This window comes from Podarcis melisellensis, assembly GCF_964234715.1.
Source record: "Podarcis melisellensis genome assembly, chromosome: 12".
In the NCBI taxonomy this organism is placed as follows: domain Eukaryota; kingdom Metazoa; phylum Chordata; class Lepidosauria; order Squamata; family Lacertidae; genus Podarcis; species Podarcis melisellensis.
This window is the reverse complement of record NC_138544.1, coordinates 15,983,950-16,006,290: the sequence shown is the minus strand read 5'-3', so window position 1 is coordinate 16,006,290 and position 22,341 is coordinate 15,983,950. Positions and strand designations below refer to the sequence as shown.

Here is a 22,341-nt window from a genome sequence, read left to right as displayed (position 1 = left end):
GTGCTTCAGGTTAAGAGCAGACCTCCGGAACGAATTAAGTACTTAACCTGAGGTACCACTGTACAAAGCAATGTTGCTTCTGGGGGATAGCTCTCATGCCCTAAATCGGCCTTTCTCAACCTGTGGGTCCCCAGATGTTGTTGAACTACAACTCCCATCACCCCTAGCTAGCAAGGCCAGAGCTCAAGGATGATGGGAGTTGTAGTCCAACAATATCTGGGGACCCACAGGTTGAGAACTGCTGCCCTAAATCTTTTCCAGCAACAGATTTTTCAACGTTGTTGTTCCCTGGAAACATGCCAACCCCCCAGGTAGAAATTAGGCACCCTGATATGCAAACTGGGAACCAGAAATGTTGGGTGGCTTAAAATCAGTAATGATACAATGGGCAAGGGATATTGGACATACCGTAATATACAATTGGCATCATGGGGAAAACTATGGAGGGAAGATCTAAAATTTACAGCATGTTGTATGTTGAAAGAAAATTATATGAAAATGATGTATCGCTGGTACCTAACTCCTACTAGATTAGCAAAAATGTATAGCACTGCTACAGATACATGTTGGAAGTGTGAAGAGAAAGAAGGCACATTTCACCACATGTGGTGGGTGTGCAAAAGAACAAAAGTATATTGGGAAATGATTTATAACGAGTTAAAAAAAATGTTTAAAATTACTTTTGTGAAAAAACCTGAAGCTTTCTTGCTAGGAATTTTAGGTCCAGAAATACCCAAGGATCAGAAGAGACTGTTTATGTATGCTACAACAGCTGTGCGGATGCTATTTGCCCAAAGACGGAAGGACAAACTACCTACAAAAGAAGAATGGCTGATAAAGATGATGGACTATGTTGAATTGGTGAAAATGACCGGGAAATTCAGAGATCAAGAGGACAATAAATTTAATAAAGAATGGGGAAACTTTATCAGTTACTTGAAAGGACACTGTAAACAATTGAAAACATTGGCAGGATTTTAAAAATACTTGCAATGAAGCGAGAACTATGGTGAGAATTGAGTTTTAAGAAAATATGGAGAATATGATATGATGCAGTTTGAAAAGAATAACTATGGAAACCATGGAGGGGTGGAGGGAAGTTTGGGGATACGGGGAATCCTATTTGTAAAATGATTATGATTTATAGGTAAAAGGTAAAGGGACCCCTGACCATTAGGTCCAGTCGTGGCCGACTCTGGGGTTGCAGCGCTCATCTCGCTTTATTGGCCGAGGGAGCCGGCGTACAGCTTCCGGGTCATGTGGCCAGCATGACTAAGCCGCTTCTGGCGAACCAGAGCAGTGCACGGGAACGCCGTTTACCTTCCCGCCAGAGTGGTACCTGTTTATCTACTTGCACTTTGTGCTTTCGAACTGCTAGCTTGGCAGGAGATTATGATTTATGCATGATGCTAATTGTTATGAAAAATGAAAAAAATCATTTTCACTTTTAACTACTATCATCATGATTATGATTTATGCATGATGATAATTGTTAAAAGTGAAAATGAATTTTTTAAAAGAGGAAATGTTGGGCTGTTCTTACACTAAACAGCTCCCTCCTGTCCGCCATGAATACCATCAGCTCGTCGATGCTCAGGCAAACAGGTGTAGCCAGGCGAGTCAAGCTGAAAGCACTCTTGTTCTTTTCTCCCATTCCTTGCCATAGCTGTCAACTTTCAGATTTGAAAATAAGGGATCAGCAGCCTCAAAAATAAGGGATCAGCAGCCTCACCTGTCCCGGGGACAGTCCACGGGATATCTAACAATCTGGGATAGCTGCAGGAAACGGTGCCGGAATAAGGGAATTTCCCGCAAAAAAAGGGAAGGTGGACAGCTATGTTCCTTGCTCCTGTCCTCGATACATTACGGTGGACCGGTCTGGTCCCAGAAAACAGGCTGGCTTCGCCCGCCTCACCTCCCCGAGGTCTCAGGCCGCGGGCGCCTTTCCAGGTGTGCCAAAGAAAGGCAGAAAACAGAGCTGCCCGTTTCATTTCTGCGCCCGTTCCATTATTCTCCTCGCCACAGACTGCGAGCTTTAGCCGGTTTAATGAAGTGAAGCCCTAATCATTTAATCAATGAGGGTCAGTTGCAATCAGTGGGGCAGCAAGTTGAGGGCACGCTGGTTATTTATTTGTTTGTTTTGCTTTACGGTAGTAAGGAATCAGGGAGAAATTGATGTGGGTTCAGGCCCTCCTGAATTTCTGCCCTCAACCAGGAGAAAGTGTACACTAGTGGCCAAAATTGTGGAAACCTTTTGGAAAAGGTGTATTTCCAAGGTGTGATAGCATAAGTCACCTGTCTGGCTCTCTAAACACTCATGCTCATTGGCTACATTCAAGTGAAAGAAAGCTACTGCATATCTACCTAAGCAAGTTGTTCTTCCTTTTTCTGGTTATTTGGCTATAACTTTTGATAGAATACAGATAATCAGCATTTTTTTCTGAGGGGTACGCAGGAGTATGCATACCCCTAAACATTTTGTGAATCTTTGTACTTTTGTCCATTTACTGTACAGTGGTACCTCGGGTTACAGACGCGTCAGGTTACATACGCTTCAGGTTACAGACTCCACTAACTCAGAAATATTACCTTGGGTTAAGAACTTTGCTTCAGGATGAGAACAGAAATCGTGCAGCAGCAGCGCAGCGACAGCAGGAGGCCCCATTAGCTATTTATTTTCCCCTGAACTATTTATCTAAACTATAAAATGGTGATTTCCTTGAGTCAAAATGAGAGTACCCTAAACATTTTTTTTAGAAAAAAGCACTGCTGATAATTGAACAAACTTTGTTGCATTAAATTATCTTTCCATTGATATATAATTTTATGGTATTACAGTGGTACCTCGGGTTAAGAACTTAATTCGTTCCAGAGGTCCGTTCTTAACCTGAAACTGTTCTTAACCTGAGGTACCATTTTAGCTAATAGGGCCTCCCGCTGCTGCCACACAATTTCTGTTCTCATCCTGAAGCAAAGTTCTTAACCTGAGGTACTATTTCTGGGTTAACGGAATCTGTAACCTGAAGCGTCTGTAACCTGAAGTGTCTGTAACCCAAGGTACCACTGTACTCCCCGAAAAAGTGGTGTCATGGGCCATCCAACCTCAGAAATACTCTTTTTTCCAGAAGGTTTCCACAATTTTGGCCACTAGTGTATGAATTAACCAAGAAAAGGGGGACAGGAAATGTATTTGTATCCAGGGAGGCGGTACCCTTGCAAAGCAATGATCACGATGGGAAAGAGAAGGAACGAAAAGCAAAGCCATGCTTCCACCGGAGGAAGCACAATCGCACAAAGCTGTAACTGAGTCAGCAGAGGGTTGGATTAGATGTCCCTTGGGGTCCCATCTCAACCGGAAAATTCTAGGATGTCATGCAAAGGAACAAAGCACCGGTCAACACTTCAGTCGTCTATCCACAGGGCTGATCCGTTGTATGGCATAAGAATGCCTTCCATAAGTGTGTGGCCACAGTCCTGATTTGTGTTGGAAGACAGCGGTGGGTGACCAATGGCTTCTTACTGAATTTTGGGCAGGCCAGAGGATGAAGAAGAAGAAGAAGAGTTTGGATTTGATATCCCGCTTTATCCCTACCCAAAGGAGTCTCAAAGTGGCTAACATTCTCCTTTCCCTTCCTCCCCCACAACAAACACTCTGTGAGGTGAGTGGGGCTGAGAGACTTCAGAGAAGTGTGACTGGCCCAAGGTCACCCAGCAGCTGCATATGGAGGAGCTGAGACGCGAACCCAGTTCACCAGATTACGAGTCTACCGCTCTTAACCACTACACCACACTGGCTCTCTAGTCATGACTCTGTTCTCTAGTCCAAGGGGAGGATGTGAAGAGAAGGTGAAGAGGACGCATTGGGAACAAGGCTGGTGCATGAGCTGCTCTCGGCCTAATGAGCTTTGCTTTTCTCTGCCGATGACAGAATAATCGCAGGGAATCAGTACCAGAGTCATGTGCTATAATAATAATAATAATAATAATAATAATAATGAAGAATAATGAATAAGTGCTTGAATAATAAGAATAATAAGAATAATTTATTATTTATACCTCGCCCATCTGGCTGGCTTTCCCCAGCCACTCTGGGCGGCTTCCAACAACACACTAAAATACAATAACCTACTAAACATTAAAAGCTTCCCTAAACAGGGCTGCCTTCAGACGTCTTCTAAAAGTTTGGTAGTTATTTTTCTCTTTGACATCTGGTGGGAGGGCGTTCCACAGGGTAGGTGCCACTACTGAGAAGACCCTCTGCCTGGTTCCCTGTAACTTGGCTTCTCATAGTGAGGGAACCGCTGTAGTATGGGGGAATGGCTATAGTAAAATACGCAGGAATGTATAATACGTAAAATGAACCATGGAAGGAGAAGAAGGGAAGTCATCGGATATTTTAACGTTTGTAAAATGTTTATTTTGAAATGAAAAATTGAAAACTTAATAAAAATCATTTTTAATAAAAAAAAATCTATTGGTGAGAGATTAGGAAAAGTGGGAATAGACCCTCCAGATCCTGAGGCAGTATATATCAAATTTTCAGGCAGTAGGGGTAAGTGGAAGGAGTAGAAATCTCTACCTGCCCATCAAGCCTTGTTTGTGCACTTACAAGCAAGAGGAAGAACTTAGATAACTTTTGAAGGCAGGGGACTGAATTAGATGGAGATTGGTTGATTTGATCTACATCTCCATTTTTGTGTTGTTGCATTTCCGGTTTTTTAATTACAGTGGTACCTCGGGTTACAGACGCTTCAGGTTACATACACTTCAGGTTACAGACTCCACTAACCCAGAAATAGTGCTTCAGGTTAAGTACTTTGCTTCAGGATAAGAACAGAAATTGTGCTCCGGCGGCACGGCAACAGCAGGAGGCCCCATTAGCTAAAGTGGTGCTTCAGGTTAAGAACAGTTTCAGGTTAAGTAAGGACCTCCAGAACGAATTATTTAACCCGAGGTACCACTGTATTCTAAATGCAAGTCTTTTACTATACCGTTGCTTGCAGTTCTGAGAGATTTGGAAGCAGGAGAAATGTCACCTCACCTGTCTGAATTCTCCAGCATTCATGTTCAAACATCATTGCACGCTTTTCTCGGGCACCCTGGCTTGGGGAAAATATGGTGTTCGGCTTTCAGAGGGAGCGATTTTATTTTTTCAGTGGAGCTTGTTGGAAATGGGCAAGCAGGGCAGCGATTCGGGTCTCGCCCTTCCTTACCTGGTTTATTTGTAAAAAATTATATGGGACTTTTCACATACAGTTTCACAAAAGGCCATCATAACACGGCATAAATACAATGACGAAAGACAAATGAATCGGCATGAAACAAGCAGAGAAACTAAATCTACCCAAAAATGGAAAACGAGCAAGGTCCCAATTAAAGAAGAATGGCAACTTAAGTTGACACAGTATGCAAAACTTGCAGACTTAACACATAGACTAAGACAACAAGAAGAACATATTTTTGGAAAACATTTATTGAATATAGGGAAAAGAATTGTGTACAGCTAAACGCTGGCAGCATTCAACAGCGGAAACAAGTTTGGATGGGTGTAATAATGGAATACTGAATGGTATAGTTTTTGCAAAATATGCAGGAATTTATGATATGTAAAATGAACCATGGAAAGAGAAGAAAGGAAGTCACTGGATATTTTAAAATTTGTAAAATGTTTATTTTGAAATGTAAAACAGAAAATAATAATAATAATAATAATAATAATAATAATAATAATAATAATAATAAATTATATAGAGAGAGAAGCAAAATCAATAGCACAGACAAGGAAGTTAATGGACCAATGTAAATAAGGCCCAGCTGGATGAACGAACCTTTTTGATAATGAAAGCGGCAAAGGTAAGACAGGGGCTGAAATTACAAAGATTTAATACAGGGATCAGCAACTTCTGCCCCTCCAGATGTGGCTGCTCTGCAACTCCCATATTGGCTGGATTGGATAGGAGCTTAAGTCCAACATCTGGCTTGCCAGAGGTTCTGCTGAGCTGTGCTGCTGATCTATCGAATCTCTGACACACACATTGAAGTTTTCATTTGGTACATATTCTTCTTCTCGCCAATGAGGAAACGGCACACTTTGCCCGAGGATTTCAGATCCCTGGTCTAAGCCCACCTCCAAGTGTGAGTCACTGTTTCTATCCGAATTGGAAGAGCTTTTTGCAAGGTTATTTTGTCTTAGTAGCAGAACTCTACAGTGTTGCTCAGAGAGACATTTGAAATCTCACGTTTATTGGCCACTCAGAAAAGCCTTGCTTATTTAAATCATCTCAGCTGGAGTTCTGCAAAGGCTGCTTTGTGGTTAGAAAAGCAATTGGAAGCTTTTCAGCATGCACAGTTGGGTTAAGCCATCGGAAGGAGTAAATACTTCTGGAAGGCATGATGGTTGATTATTTCCTGTCGCCGCATGCTTATCTGAGTCATAATCATAACCAGGGAATAAAATGAGTATTTGGGAAATACAAAAAGTACTCCAGTTTGGGGGGCGGGTGGGGGGCATATAACCTTAGCACAGATGTTTCTGTAATCTCTAGAATACGGGTGTTTGTTAATTTTTTCATAAAAGGTTTCTCACCTATTGACAATGCTCTCTTTGGAGGTGACACCCTGTTACTATATGGAAACAAACTTCTTTATTATTATTATTATTTGAATTTATATACTGCCCTGTACCCGGAGGTCTAAGGGCGGTTCAGAGAACAAAATCAGTATATAAAACCACAAAATACATAATCAATATCAATATACTCTGCAAGCTCGTCTTTTGTTTCCCATTCTAATGAAAAAAATTATGCATTTTAGACAGAAGTTTATCTTTATTTTGTAAGAGTACTTTTTCAAATTGTGAGCTTTGGTCCAGAAATCCATTCTTTCTATCTAATTAAAAGATGCTGTGTATTTGGTGATATTGTAAGCAATCTTTAACTTGGCTCCTTCAGTTTTCTGTTGATTTCAGTTAGGGTCCCCCTTCCCGTAAAATCTCTTACCAATATTATTTAACGCCTAGCTACATTGTAAGGCTGCCACAAGCCATTCTCTTTCAGCCACAGAACACACAATATAGAAATAATGGGCTGTATATAAATTCAATAATGGCATTAGCGCTGTGGCATTTTAAAAATATGTTGAAAAATATGTTTTCAAACCTCCCCTGCAAAAGGGTCCATCTCCAGTCTGGTAACCGCGTATATATCCCAGAGGGAAACCTAGTTTTTAACAACTGTCCCACACTGCGACCGTTGCTTGCTTATCTCTGTAGCCAAAATAGCTTTCGTATTCTCCTTACTCAGAATGCACAGCCCCTAACAAAAATGATAATTAATAGGACATCTGTAAACTGAACTTCTTATAACAAGCACTGTATCTCTCCTGTAGGATGTCTGAGAGTTAACAATTTTGGTATATTGCACAACAAATGTCTGCGGTTAAATTTCCTTATTTTAATATTCATTTGCAAACAGATTGAAAAACAACCGGCGCTTCTAATATCAACATCCATTTTATTTTCTGCACCAGACTCTCAATCCCCGTTCTGTCCATCAATAAAGCTAGAGATAATTTGATTGGAATAAATACTGGCAAGTTGAGATAAAAGACAATTTTCCACAGGTACAGATTTGCAGTGTTCACCTGTCAGTTTTAAGAGAAATGCATGATCATGTTTTCCCCAAGAGTTTTCAAAAGGGAGAAACAGCACCACCTTGCGACAGACCACATAGTTGCCTACAGTTGTTGTGTAATGTGTTTGTGCAAACAACCATTAGCAGGTGCTACGGGAAGGTTGTTTCTTCTTCTAAGAACCCCTATAAAGCTCCTCAAGGTTTCTAAAGGATGTGCGTCTGTCTCTGCCCACAGCTTCAAAAATCTAACAGGCGCAACACAAGAGGAAAAAGGAAAGGGGAGGGAAGAGGAAAGCAAGCTGTTCTTTCTCTGGCTCATCAACAGATCCAGGTTCGTCTCTCCCTTGCCATGATGAGGATGCAATCTCCCAAATAAGTTAAGTACTTAATTTGTACTTAAGTACAAACGGGTTAAGTACTTAATTCGTTCTGGAGGTCAGGTTAACTTGAAACTGTTCTTAACCTGAAGCACCACTTTAGCTAATGGGGCCTCCTGCTGCCGCCGGAGCACAATTTCTGTTCTCATCCTGAAGCAAAGTTCTTAACCTGAGGTACTATTTCTGGGTTAGCGGAGTCTGGAACCTGAAGTCTGTAACCCGGGGTACCACTGTACTTGATGCCTTCTCTGTAAAAACCTTATGAGAGAAACCCAGCTGGAATAAAGCTGCACTTCACTGTGCCTCCATCTCTTCCCTCTCCATCGGCCAACACAGACCCACATCCCCAACCTGGGTATCATGTCACATCCTGGCTGAGAGGCTCAAAGAGGATGTATCCATTTACTGCGAGTGCACACTGAACACATACAAATATATGGAAAGAAGAGAAATTGGGCAGATTAGGCCAGTAGGTGGCATCTCAGTTTTATCTGATTGAAGGTATTCTCACAAACGTGCATCAAAATAAAGACATCAACACGAACGTATACAGTTTGAGCCAAAATATGGCACTAAAAAGTGGTAAAGCCCCTTTGACATGATTCAGGAGTCAAGGCTTAACATAACCAATAATGGCTGCCAAGAGGTGCAATTCAAAGAAAGGCATGCCTAGGTTGGTATAAGGAAGCTTCCAATGCATGTAGTTTGAGCTCTGTGGAGGAAATATGGGGTATAAACGCTTTAAATAAATATTGTATATAGACTGGCAGCCCTACCTAGAGTTATGAGGGACTGAACCTGGGACCCTGTGCATACAAACTGTGTTCTATACAGCTCTGTTCAGTTAGTGTTCAGTTACATTAACACCAACAGACACATAGTCAAGTGTCACCAAGGTATGTTGCAGAACTCTAGAAAGAGGAGCGTGCTTATTTATGTCAAGTGCAAACTTGAACAGTTAACCAAAAGACATGGTAATTCTTAACTGGCTATTGCCTAGTTGGCACCCACACCAGGTATCAATTTGCCTGAACTTAAGAGGGATGGAATCGTAGTATTCAGGTTTTATCACAAATCTGGTCAAAGCAGCTGAAGAAACAAGTCATACGGCCATACGAGGTGCACATAAAAATGAAATTTTATTTGCTGACTATTTATTCTTTTTTGGGAGGAGGAGCAGCAGCAGCTTTCTGCAGCTTCTTCACTTCGTGCTTGATGATTCTGTTTCTCTGTAAGGAAACAAAATTATACAGTCGTAAGCAGGACTCACATTTTCAACCTATCTAATTGACTTTATTAGTTACTCGTAAGTGGGCAACTGAAAGATATAAGTATTACAATGCAGGTTGGGGTTATTTTGCTTGAGCAGCCGTCAACGGTTTCCTTTTCCATTTCACAAAAATTATGCTTGCAAGAGACTGCAGAAGCGCACATTGAGTGACAAAACTTCTATCTGGTCAGGCGCAGCCCTATGATGTGGCAGGATGGGGCAACTGCTTCAGTCGGCAGATCTGGAGGGGTGGTAAACAGTCCTCGACCCCCACTTTGAGGTTGCCTCTTGTAAGGAATGGGGCACCATTGAAGTGAACCTTTAAACAGACTTTGCCAACATCAGAGCAAAAATGGTAGGGCTGCCTCACTCTGATGATTGACGCCTTCCTCGGAGTGCACAGCATGGAGGGGGAAAGGTAGAGAGGGAAGTGGGAAGTGAAGGAAAAGGCAGCCATCTACATAAAACACCGCTTCCCTGTTTTCCAGTGTAAAAACTCCCAAGGCAGCGGAGATAACCCTAGAGCCAGCGAGGGTGGCAAGTTGTGTTCCATCCACACACGGCTAGCACTGTTTTTGGACCCACTGCAATTTCCGAGGGAGTCTGCAAATGCAGCCTTGCGTATGATAAATTGCAGCCCATCTAATCAAACCCAGAACATGAAACTACAAGGTGCTCACACTGATATGCAAGACAGTTCTATTCAACTAGTTAAAGGAGGTGTGGTTATTCAAATTACAAAAGAAAAGGAATATAAAACTAGATTACCAGCAGTTTTGCTTTTACCTACCATTTTCTTGGCCTTCATGACCTTGTAACGATCAAAATCTGACATCTTGGCTTTCTGTGGAAAGATTTTCCAGGACAGACAAAAAATAATTGTTAGAAACATAACCATCTTGCTAAATAATGCTGAGTTTTGTTCAAACTTCCAAACTTGTTTCAACCCAACGAAATACATATCTCATGCCTGCCAATTTAGCTTCTGAGCATTCTTATTTATCTTGTTAATTGCATTTATATCCTGCCCTTCCCCCAGCAAGGTCAGGGTAGTGTACTTAGTTCTGCTCATTTCTCCTTTTTATCCTGACAACTCCCATGAGAGGCAGCGTTCGAAAATTGCCAGGGGCCACCATCTGGAGGTGCATGCCTAGGCATCCTTGGATCTTGACGGCTTTCACACAGTACCAACACGATGATAATGAATTTCAGGAACCAAAAAGCCGTTTTGAAAAACACAACTTTTGAGCCGTCTGGTCCCAAAATGGCAGCTATGCATTCCGTATTGGTGGCTGTAAGCCTGGTTTAAGGAGCTGTTTGGCGCCCAGCTTAGATATCTGAGTTTCTAACACTGTGAAAGAGAATTCTTCCACCAAGGTCTGCAAGGTAGGCCAGTTATCTGTTCTGAACGGCACTTCAGAGAGCATGCGGGGCAGATTTGTTTATTGTTAATTATAGCTATTTTTACTGGCCCTTCAAAAAAACTTCTAGGGCTCTTCAGAAAACCAATAACCCAGCAAAAAACAATTAAGGTTTTAAGAGCGGTGGAGAAAGAGTCACCCCGATTCTGAAAGTCCATGAAAGTAGGTACAGTGGTACCTTGGTATTCAAACTTAATCCGTTCCAGGAGTCTGTTTGACTCCTAAAACAGTTCGAAAAAGAAGGCGCGGCTTCCGATAAACGTTCGCAAACTGGAACACTCACTTCTGGGTTTGTGGTGTTTGGGAGCCGATTTGTAAGGGAACCTAACCATTCGACTACCAAGGTACCACTGTACCAGGCAAACCTCCCTAGTAAGAGCATACTACAGAGAAGAGGGGTTTTTCAGTGCTGGCACCCAAAAAGTCATCAATTGCAAAACCTAAAGGTCCTGTCCTAAATTAACCTAACATACCAGCAGCCAGGCACATAGATAGGTGGCTTTTTAACTGAACAGATTTAGATTCAACCATGTTGACCTGCTAGTACTTTTGCTGCTACTAATCATTCTCTTGCCCAAGCAACAGCTTATTTAGCTAGATTAGCACCAGCATCTCAGCCCAATGTTGCAGACTTCATGCTACAGTATTTCAAAAACATACCTTCTTCCTGGCTTCAATTTTTTGTGCCCATCTGGTAGTTTTCCACTTCTCATTTATGTTTTCCTTCTCCCAAGCAGCTCTCACATACTTTTGACGAGCACTAATTTAAGAAAAAACACCAATATTTGTTACTGAAACTAAACACAAGCTCTCATTTTCAGATGAATCTCAGTAGCCAGCATCAATGCACTGAAAAACATTCTACATTGCATTTCCCCGATAGCCTCTTGACCTAATAGTAAGGAGTAAAAGCTTGGTAGCAACCATACATCTGCCCCTTCAAAAAATATTCTCATAAGAGCCACTTAGAAAAAGTAACACTTCAGATCCTAACATGGCTTGAAAAATTATCTGCATGGGATTTTTTTGCTTTGTAAGGACAGTGGTCACAAACAGCAGGTTCTTTATATAGGCAGCTCTTAATAACAATGATTATGTCATACGTTTCAGCAGACATGACCCTATCATGCCAGTCAATTTTTGGGGAGGGCGGGGGGAAGGTTTGTGAAGTAAGGGCTGGTACCCATTTTTAACAAGCTAGCAAATTAGGACCTTCAGCCCAACTATAGCAGGATACCCTTCAAGCTGATACCAAGTGAAGTCTTCCTCTAAAATGGAGGGAAGTCCTTTCCATCTCTCCATCTCATTTTTCCAGATAGAAAGAAGACAAGGTCCCTATCAGAGAGGAACGGCAAACCAAACTGATGGACTATGCTGAAATGGCAAGGCTGACTGGAAAGCTCAGGAACAAAGAGGATAAAAACTTTACAAAAGAATGGGAAAGAATTTAAGTTATCTAAGAGACCACTGTAAGCAGCTGGAAACATTGGCAGGATTTTGATTTCACTTGTAGCTACAAAATACCATGGACAATATGGAGTGATTTAAAAGTTAGAATATGGAATATGTAGTTGTAAGTGTTTAAAATGGGACCCCATAGAGGGGGTGGGGAGAATTGTGCGATTCAGAGAAATCTCTGTATAGTACCTTGGTTTTCAAACAGCTTAGTTCTAAAACGTTTTGACTCCCGAATGCTGGAAACACGGAAGTGACTGTTCTGGTTTGCGAACTATTTTTGGAAGCTGAACATCTGACGGCACTTCCACAGCTTCCAACTGTGCTGAGAAGCTGTGCTTTGGTTTTCAATCATTTTGGAAGTCAAAGAGACTTCCGGAATAGATTTCGTTTGACTTCCAAGGTACAACTGTATATGGATTTATATTTGGATTTTTATAACCTTGTATATGTAAAATCAAATAAAAATGATTTCAATAAAATGGAGGAAAGCCCTACGAAACCACACATATTCGGCAAACATTTCAGCCAATGCTGAACATGATAAACTGTTAAGAGAAGTATCTTGCACTTTGCTAGAGCAGTAACAATGCAAGCTATTTCCACAATTTTTCAAGTTTAGAGAGGAAGTGATGCTAGATTACAAGAAAAAAAACACACCTGTGAGGAAACTTGAGAACAAAGTCAGTCAGCTGCATGCACTTGAAGGGCATAGCTTGCCTTCGGACACCGCTGCAAGGACCATCGACTAGTGCCTAGAGAAAAGAGAAGGCTTTCAACAGGACCCTTGGATTCAGGGAGAAAAATACAATGTTGTTTTGCCAGTCTAAAAGGAAACCTGAATTGATTTAGGTTCTAAACTGAAGTGCAGAAAATTGAACAGAGAAAGGCAAACAGCACCAGTTGAAACAATTATAAAGCAGCAGTTTCTTGAAAGCCAGAAGTTCCCTTACTACCTTAATAGCTCACCTGCATACAAGTGGCAGAAAGAAAAGCATCTATGGCAACCTTTTAATGGTTAAAGTAGCCCATTTAGAATGCAATCTGACACACAATTTCCCTGTGAATAAGCTCAACTGAACATAGTGGGAACTGACTTCTGAGTAAACATGCATGGGATTGTGCTGCACACACTGGACAAGGCAAATGGGATATGGCAGATTACACAAGAAGAATTTGTGAAAGAAGTTAAATGTCTGCAAGTTTACCTTTAGCACAACCCCACCTAAATCTTAGGCAATTGCTCAGTCACAGAGCACACATAGACCAGTCATAGGAACTAGAAGCTTGAGATCTTCAAAAAGACTTACATGGTGTGTTTTTTACAGGCAAACTAAGGACCACCTGCACCCATACACTTGTACATTAAAAACAACAAAGGGCCCTTCTCATTTACCTGCCATTTAAATTAGTGAAATTGTCAGGCAGAAAGAAGGACTTTTGACTGTTGACTTCAACATTTTGGAATTTATTGTCTGTCCACCTCTGAAAAATCACCATCCTCCAGACTTCTAGAAAGGTTCTAAAGACTTGTTTCATGCGGCCTATACATAATTGGGTTTTTCCTGTAGTGCTATGTTAAATGGATGATTTAGTAACTAATTATATATTTTAGGCTTGATATTTTATTACTGCTTTCAAGTACTTGAAATGACTTTGTATATATGTTATTGCTATTCTATTTGAAAATATTTATCATGTACACCATCATGGCAGAGGTGGCTTGCAAGTATTTCAAATAAAAAGGAATGTTTATTTAAAAAATAATGGCACTGACTCTGTTCCTTCTCAGTCATCAAGAGGCACACAAGGAAGCATTCAAACTTACCCTGTTCTGATCAATAACATCCACAATCGCTACCAGCTTGCCCGCATGTGGTCCAAAAGAAATATAGGCAACTCGGCCAATCTCAACGTAGCGTTTGAACACCTTAAAGAGACAGAACATTATTTTAAACAACTTACAATGATGCACTGCTGGACACTTAGGAACAATTTGAACTGTGAACAGTACCGGATTTACTTATAAGCTAAACAAGCTATAGCTTAGGGCCCCACTCTCTTGGAGGCCCCCAAAAACTTTAAAGGGGAAAAAACCGGATGTAAATTTCCAAAACCTAAGATAAAAAACAAATAAAATAAAACCTACATACAGCAACAATGTTTCATGTTGTGTGGGCTCCTATGGTGGCATGCTTATTTGCCTGCATCTTCCTGCTAGCCTGCTCCCTAAAAAAATCACTGGTTTGCTCATTTCCATATATAGGGTTTAGATACCTATGAGGTCCATAAATTACTATATAGCATAAATTCAACACACAAAAACGGTGACAATTTCTTGTTGACAAAGGGCAGCTGGACATAGAAAGGGCCCCATTACCTTCAGTAGCTTAGGGCCTCATCAAACCTAAACCCGGCCCTGACTGTGAACATAGCACTATTAGGGAACAGAAAAAAGAAAAGAAAACGAAGACTGAACAGTAAAACTCAAGATTTCCCGAAGAGCAGATTTCAGGCGGCAGCTGTTCCGCGGGGCCGAAGGCTGGGTGGCACGAGGCGGTTGGCGGCGGGGCTCCCTCCCCCCAAGACCGCACTTTCCCCCACCGCCCCCATTCCTGCCCTCTTGCCCCCCCCTTTGGTCTACAGTGGTACCTCAGGTTAAGAACTTAATTCGTTCTGGAGGTCCGTTCTTAACCTGAAACTGTTCTTAACCTGAAGCACCACTTTAGCTAATGGGGCCTCCCGCCGCGCAATTTTGGTTGTCATCCTGAGGTAAAGTTCTTAACCCGAGGTAATATTTCTGGGTTAGCGGAGTCTGTAACCTGAAGCGTCTGTAACCCGAGGTACCACTGTATTACCTCCTCTCCCCCCCCCCCTCCGAAGCCTTAACGGTCTCCCCCCTCCCTCAAGCGAAGGCCCTTCCCGGCCCCCCCCTCGCCTCACGCCGCTCCCTCCCCGCCCCGCGCGGCCCCCCTCGACGGCCATTCCGGCCCCCACCCCAGTCGCCCTCGAGGTAAAGCCACGCGGAGGAGCCCGCGCTCACCATGATGGCCGCCTCACGAGCCGAAGGCCGCGGGGAGAAAGAAAGAGCTGCTTCCGGTCGCTTCGCGTATCCGTTTCCGCCGCTCTGTACTGCGCAGGCGCCCCGGGCGGGACCTCATGCGTCGATTCCCCTCCGCGCTCCTTCGCCGGATAGAAGCGCCGCCGGTAAGGCGCATGCGCGGCAGTGGAGGCGGAGGGAGGCGGGCGAATCCGAGCGCTCGGAGAGAGCGCATGCGTCGCGAGCGTAGCTGAAGTCCCAGCGCAGGTTGGGAATGGGGAATACTGCTTGCTCGCGAAGCGTGCGCGCATGCGCACTGAGCATTCTGTGTGCCGCGGGGGGATAAGCTGGATTTAGAAAGGAAGCGAGTATTCCGAATAGTTGGACAGTCTTGAGATGCGTGGAGAGTGCAATGCTCTGCTGTGTGGTGGTGCTTTGCAAGGCAGAGTGAAACCCAGAGGTCCGGAAAAACACGAACACAGGACAGCCCATGTCGGAAGTGGGTCTGGGGCTATTTTCCTAAAAAAATAGATTTAAAATTCTTCTTTCTTTTCTTTTCTTTTTTTGAAATTTTGCTCAACCACTTTGGGAATTTTTCGAAAGTCGCGAAAAACCTGGGTAGCAAAAAGACAAGAAAAGAAAGCTCAGCTGCTTTTGGGTCCGGATTTTCACTTTTGGAAATATGGGAACCCTAAAATGACTGAGCATTTCCTCATCTGACTCATTCACTTTTTGAATCGTAAAATAAAAGGTGCTGTACGTACTTGCAAGCTGTATATAACCTGCGCACACAGTTTCCCCACGCTTTCAATATACATGAAGTTGTAACAAATAAAATGTGGAAAGAGAAGGGAAGTTATGGATATCTTAAGGATGTATAAATGAGTACGTACTTTAAATTGTAAAACAGAAAATTTAATAAAAATTATATAAAAAACAAAATGTGCGAGGGGGTATTGTTTTTGTTTTTTATTATATCATGTATTTTTGTGTTTTTATATTGCAAACCGTCCCATGGTCCTCAAATGGTATAGAAATTTAATAGATGATGATGATGATAATCGTCATCATCTCCATTTGAAAGTTACTCCCAGCAAGTTCAGTGCAGCCAGTGGATCACACTGCTAAGAGTTCAGGACTCCCTATTTTTGTGCACAGTTAGTGGGCACCGCTTGCAAATATATTGGCGCTCCAGCCCTATCATTAGGCAATGTGAGGCAACAGGCTCTCGTGCTGTTTATCCCTCAGTGTTCCCCTGCTTGCGACATCCAAGACAGCCCTGTGAACTCCCTAAGGTAGTCTGCTTTCTTCAGGTGCAGTGGAGAACGCTCTCCAATTGCTGAAGTAAGAGCACAGAATGGGACATAGGGGTTTATTTTAGGTGTCGCATATAAAGCTTATTATAATGGATGGATGGTGGCTAACAGATTGAGGTTGAATCCTGACAAGACAGAAATAATGTTTTGGAAGAGGAGCGGGAGGCGCTGTGGGTTAAACCACCAAGTCTCTTGCTGATCAGAAGTTTGGCGGTTCAAATCCGCACTATGGGGTGAGCTCCCGTTGCTCAGTCCCTCCTCCTGCCAACCTAGCAGTTCGAAAGCACGCTAGCGCAAGTAGATAAATAGGTACAGCTGCGGCGGGAAGGTAAACGGCATTTCCACGTGCTCTGACTTACGTCATGGTGTTCCGTTGTGCCAGAAGTAGTATAGTCATACTGGCCACATGACCCGGAAAGCTGTCTGTGGACAAACGCCAGCTCCCTTGGCCTGAAGCAAGATGAATGCCGCAACCCCATAGTTGCCTTTGACTGCACTTAACTGTCCAGGGGTCCTTTACCCTTTTTTTTTTTTTTACTGTTTTTGGGGGACTGGGCGAGCAGGTTCTGAATGGGGTAACTATGCCCCCCGAAGGACCAGGTATGCAGCCTGCCAGCAATTTTGGACTCACAGCTGTCCATGGAGGCACAGGTCTACCAGCTCCATCTGGTATGCAGGCTGAGACCCTACCTGCTCATGGACTGTCTCGCCAGAGAGTTGCTTGCTCTGGTTATCTCCTGCTTGAACTACTGCAATGTGCTCTACGTGGGGCTATCTTTGAAGGTGACCTGGAAACTACAACTAATCCAGAATGCGGCAGCTAGACTGGTGACTGGCAGTGGCCGCCAGGACCATATAACACTAGTCCTGAAAGACCTACATTGGCTCCCAGTATGTTTCCGAGCACAATTCAAAGTGCTGGTGCTGACCTTTAAAGCCCTCAATGGCCTCGGCCCAGTATACCTGAAGGAGCATCTCCACCCCCATTGTTCAGCCCAGATACTGAGGTCCAAGGGCCTTCTGGTGGTTCCCTCCTTGCAAGAAGTGAGGTTATAGGGAACCAGCCTTCTTGGTAGTGGCACCCGCCCTGTGGAACACCCTCCCATCAAGGAAATAAACAACTGTGTGAATTTTAAAAGACATCTGAAGGCAGCCCTGTTTAGGGAAGTTTTTAGTGTTTGATGCTTTATTGCTTTTTATTATTATTACTATTCTGCTTGAGCCACCCAGAGTGGGCAGGGTATAAAATTATTATTATTATTATTATTATTATTACAAACATGAGAACAGAATTTGTCTATCACCCACAGTTCCTGAGTGACCGGTGTATTATATTAGCACTCCTTGTATTGCTTCAATTCCATTTTCTCTATAGCCTAGCTGAACCCAAAGGGCTTAGACCTGCTTTTTGCAGTATAGAGCTAGTTGCTTTTAGATACCATACATAGTGAGTGTACCATTCCAGATCACTGAAAAGAATAAACTGTCAGACTCTTCAGTGGCTGTTGTATGCCTGAAAAGACAATCAGTTGGGCATGGCAATTGTGATTAATATTGAATTGTTTTGTGGAGAGATGAAAGGGGATCTTGGACAGCATGTAATGAACAGGAAAATTAGCCAAAGTCTTAATAGATAAAGACACTTAAAATGGTTATACGCAATCACATGATATTATGATAAAGGCTGATCTGAAAAGCCCAGTGATTTGATTGGTTTAGGATGATGTCATTGGATTGCAACTATTAAGATTGCTGTGATCCTTTCATTGGTGAAATGCAATGACATGTGTAATCTGGAAGTGTATAAAAGATATGGCTTTGGATGTGGTTCTTGTCAGCCTCCTCCTTATTTTTGAGGCTGTCCCTATGCGTATTTTTATTTCAATAAGGGCCTTTCTTTTAACTTGGAGCCGGCACCCTTTTGTTTGGGGTTTCTGGGAGGAAATGCCTCCAGTCTAGGAACTTCTTTTTGAATTTCTCCAACAGATGCATCAGGGCTTTTTTCTGCCCGTACTTCATTTCGTCTTGTTGCTGCACCAGAATGGCTTAATTCGAAAGTACCCGCCGTTTTCCTTATGTTGTAAAACACTGCTTTTTCAAATAAGAGACTGTTCTGTTCTCTCTGTTATGAGCGTATTTATTCTACAGGAAACACGTGGTCGACATGACAGGCGTTCTTTCGCATGCGCGACACCACACAGGAATACACAAGGAAGATGAGGCACAGTAACGCCACGGCTGTGAAAAAGAGCAGCAGCCCAGCAAACAGGGAGGGGCTCATGGGGGACAAGATCATATTGCTCTCTGCCGGAATCATGTTGGTGAGACTGAGCATGTAGCCTAGCGACCAGGCTATGCTGTTGTTATCGACCTGAAACACAGGAAAAGAGCAGCAAATTAGACTCTTCAGATAATAAACCTCAGGGCCATTCTAGAAGATAGAAGATCTGCTTTTCCTATGTACTGTGGGTTGTTGTTTTTTAATATGACCAAAAAAGTTGCTATAAGAAATTAATAGCATATTTTCATACATTTGTGAATAGCAAAACTAGCATGTTGGGTGCATGTAGCAAAAGGCCAGTTCACAAATATCTGTATGTGGAAGCAAATCTTCAGCAGATACAGTGGTACTTCGGGTTAAGTACTCAATTCGTTCCGGAGGTCCGTACTTAACCTGAAACTGTTCTTAACCTGAAGCACCACTTTAGCTAATGGGGCCTCCTGCCGCCGCTGTGCCGCCGGAGCACGGTTTCTGTTCTCATCCTGAAGCAAAGTTCTTAACCTGAAGCAATATTTCTGGGTTAATGGAGTCTGTAACCGGAAGCGTATGTAACCTGAAGCGTATGTAACCCGAGGTACCACTGTATACAGAGCCAGGGCTTTTTCGGCTGTGGCTCCAACCTGGTGGAACGCTCTGTCACAAGAGACTAGGGCCCTGCGGGACTTGACATCTTTCTGCAGGGCCTGCAAGACAGCTGTTCCACCAGGCCTTTGGCCTGACTCACTCCTTTGGCAATCTTCACAGAACTCTAGCCCAATGGTTGCCATCAATTTGATTTGAATTAATTTTATAATGAAATGATTTTAGAATGTTGTATTATTTTGTTGTTGTTAGCTGCCCTGAGCCCGGCTTCAGCTGGGGAGGGCAGGATATAAATAAAATATTATTATTATTATTATTATTATTATTATTATTATTATTATTATTATTATCCATCCCACCTCTTCCCATTCATTGCGTCTTTTCATGTTAACTCCATCTGCATTCGCACACAGACACTGTTCTCAATGCTCTTGCTAAGAAATAAAGGAGTGGACAGATGGCACAAGTGGGACTATTGCATCCAATAATGAACCTGTGAAGAGGCTCTGATTCAAACTGAAGATTTTATATGTGACATGAGAGGGTGCATGCACCTGAATCTTATTGCTGTATAATGTTACACGTTCAGCCTGAGACTCTGAACTAGCTCAAAACTGAAGCTCAGACTGTCTGAAAGGTCAGTATGCCAACTAATAAAATACTCTGGTTGATAATGTTTAAAACAAACAAAATAATGTCAAGCAAGGATTTCCAAAACATGCTCTCCTCTGCCAAAAATAATAATATGAGTATTTACAGAGCAACAATGCTCCTAGGATTGCCAGTATATAGCATCACGAGCCCCCGCTTGCCACTTTTTTTAACAATGCCAAGATATGTTGTAATAATTTCTGGTCATTTTTATTTTGCTTCTGTAATCTGTTGCAAAATGCAGAGTAAAATTATTTTTTGCTGATTTTTTCCTATGTACTGTGTTGCTTCTTTCGTCGGATCTTCACACGTAGCGGTATTTCTGCAGGAGGGATGTGTTATGTACTGAAGTTCTCACCCTGGGCCAGCAGGGGGATACTGTAGATAGTTATGCAAATAAGGGATCGAAAGTGACATTCAGTGATTGGATACTTTTAGAAAGTTTTTACAGTAACGTTGTACTGGAGCTCTATATAAGCAGGCTGACTGAACCCTTCAGTTCAGTTCTGTCCTGGCCTGTGAATAAACAAGAGCTGTTTGAAGAATCGCTGTTTGAAGAATCGCTGTGTCGTCTGATATGTTCACCCACAACTTAACAGGATGAGCAGTATCTTCTGTGCAGGGAGGCAGGGATTACTTGGCTAGCAGGAGCATAGGTATTTGATGCTTTGCAAAAGAAAGCAGAATAGACGTTTTAGTCCAGATTGGCCCACTTCAAATGTATTGGGAAATCATGGTTTTCCTTTGCAACAGGTTCATGGGCTTTGTGCAGCCTCCTCCACTGTTCCCTCCGCCCAATTTAAAAAACAAAGACAATTTTTTAAATTAAAATTTAATTTGCTGACTACTCACATATGATTGCTACCAGTGCTTTCTTCCTCGTTTTTCTTTTTTAATAGAAAAAGGGGGCCAGCACCCGCCAGGAAGTCCTTAATGACAAGCACCACACTTTTAACATTTGGAAAAAGGTGCCAGCACTGTGTACCCTGAAGTAACTCCAGAAAAAAGTACTGATCCCTGGGGTGATGCCAAAAGTTTTGGTGTCCCCCAATTGTCCATTAGTATACACTCATATACACACATAAATATACACACAGGTATATATTTACTAGGGATGCGGGTGGCGCTGTGGGTTGAACCACAGAGCCTAGGACTTGCTGATCAGAAGGTTGGCAGTTCAAATCCCTGCGACGGGGTGAGCTCCCATTGCTCGGTCCCTGCTCCTGCCAACCTAGCAATTCGAAAGCACCTCAAAGTGCAAGTAGATGAATAGGTACCGCTGCAGTGGGAAGAGCAACGGCTGCTCTGGTTCGCCAGAAGCGGCTTAGTTATGCTGGCCACATGACCTGGAAGCTGTACGCCAGCTCCCTCAGCCAGTAAAGTGAGATAAGCGCCGCAACCCCAGAGTCAGCCACGACTGGACCTACCTTTATATATTTACTATCCACTCCCAAGGTCCCCCTGCTCTGATGCCACACTGCACCTTTCAACGTGCGACCCATGGAGGGTTGGCCAAGGGTCAAGGCATCCCTCTACTTGAAAAAAAACCTTAGCCACCACTTCAAAAAACCTCAATCTGCCATCCGACAAAGTCCTGGAGGAGCATCAGAGCTCAGTGGTAGAGCAGATGGTCCCCAGGATCTTTGAATTGGGCTGGGAGAGACCCCTGACTTATATCCTGGAGAGTCAGTCTAATAAATCCTAAACTAAGCAGACAGATGCTCGGACTCTGTAAGCCAGCTTCCGATGTCCCTAGTTGCTGGAAAAAATTTACACATCACTTGCAAAGACAGGCGAACTAATGTCAGCGTCCTGGAAGAAGCAGAGATCACCAGTGTTGAAGCAATGATTCTTCAACATCAACTTCGTTGGACTGGTCATGTTGCCTGATGATCGTCTTCCAAAGCAACTACTCTATTCTGAACTTAAGAATGGAAAGCGAAATACCAGTGGACAACGAAAGAGGTTCAAAGACTCCCTCAAGGCAAATCTTTAAAAACGTAGTATAGACACCGACAACTGGGACTTTACCAAAGTTGTTGTGGACTTTGAAGATGCTTAAACTCAGGACGCAAGGGAGAAACGTGCTAAGAGGAAGGCACGCTTGGCAAATCCTCAACTCCTGCCCGGAAACCTATGTCCTCACTGTGGAAGGATGTGTGGATCCAGAATTGGCCTCCACAGTCACTTATGGACTCACTGTTAAGACCGTGCTCATGGAAGACAATCTTACTCGGCTACAAGTGATCAACAAAGAAGTAGTGGCTGGAGCAATTCTGTTCACAGTAAAGTCAACTGTTTTCCAAATTTATTTTTA

General features: G+C 42.9%; 2 protein-coding genes and 1 long non-coding RNA gene across 3 annotated transcripts in view; all 3 read right to left on the bottom strand.

The window, feature by feature from the left end:
- Positions 1-9,128: 9,128 nt before the first annotated feature.
- Positions 9,129-15,350, bottom strand: RPL14 (ribosomal protein L14). Its single transcript, XM_081883092.1, has 6 exons — positions 15,198-15,350; positions 13,983-14,084; positions 12,815-12,909; positions 11,360-11,459; positions 10,069-10,122; positions 9,129-9,237 (listed from the first exon to the last, which is right to left on the bottom strand). The coding sequence occupies exons 1-6, from the start codon at positions 15,198-15,200 to the stop codon at positions 9,163-9,165; spliced, it is 429 nt and encodes a 142-aa protein (XP_081739218.1). The 5' UTR covers positions 15,201-15,350; the 3' UTR covers positions 9,129-9,162.
- Positions 15,351-18,621: 3,271 nt separating this feature from the next.
- The window catches only part of ENTPD3 (ectonucleoside triphosphate diphosphohydrolase 3), a 28,332-nt gene continuing 24,612 nt past the window's right edge, over positions 18,622-22,341 (bottom strand). The window contains 1 exon segment of the mRNA XM_081883102.1: positions 18,622-18,881. Within this exon segment, the coding sequence (XP_081739228.1) occupies positions 18,648-18,881 (234 nt within the window). The 3' untranslated portion in view covers positions 18,622-18,647.
- LOC309353648 lies at positions 18,978-20,440 on the bottom strand. Its single transcript, XR_014161972.1, has 2 exons — positions 19,733-20,440; positions 18,978-19,140 (listed from the first exon to the last, which is right to left on the bottom strand). It is a non-coding gene; the product is annotated as an uncharacterized lncRNA (long non-coding RNA).

Coding starts and splice junctions, on each gene's coding strand:
- RPL14 (XM_081883092.1), bottom strand. Junction 12,910..13,982: donor ATGTTATTGATCAGAACAGG/GTAAGTTTGAAT, acceptor TCTTTTCTCTAG/GCACTAGTCGATGGTCCTTG. Junction 9,238..10,068: donor TCATGAAGGCCAAGAAAATG/GTAGGTAAAAGC, acceptor GTTTCCTTACAG/AGAAACAGAATCATCAAGCA.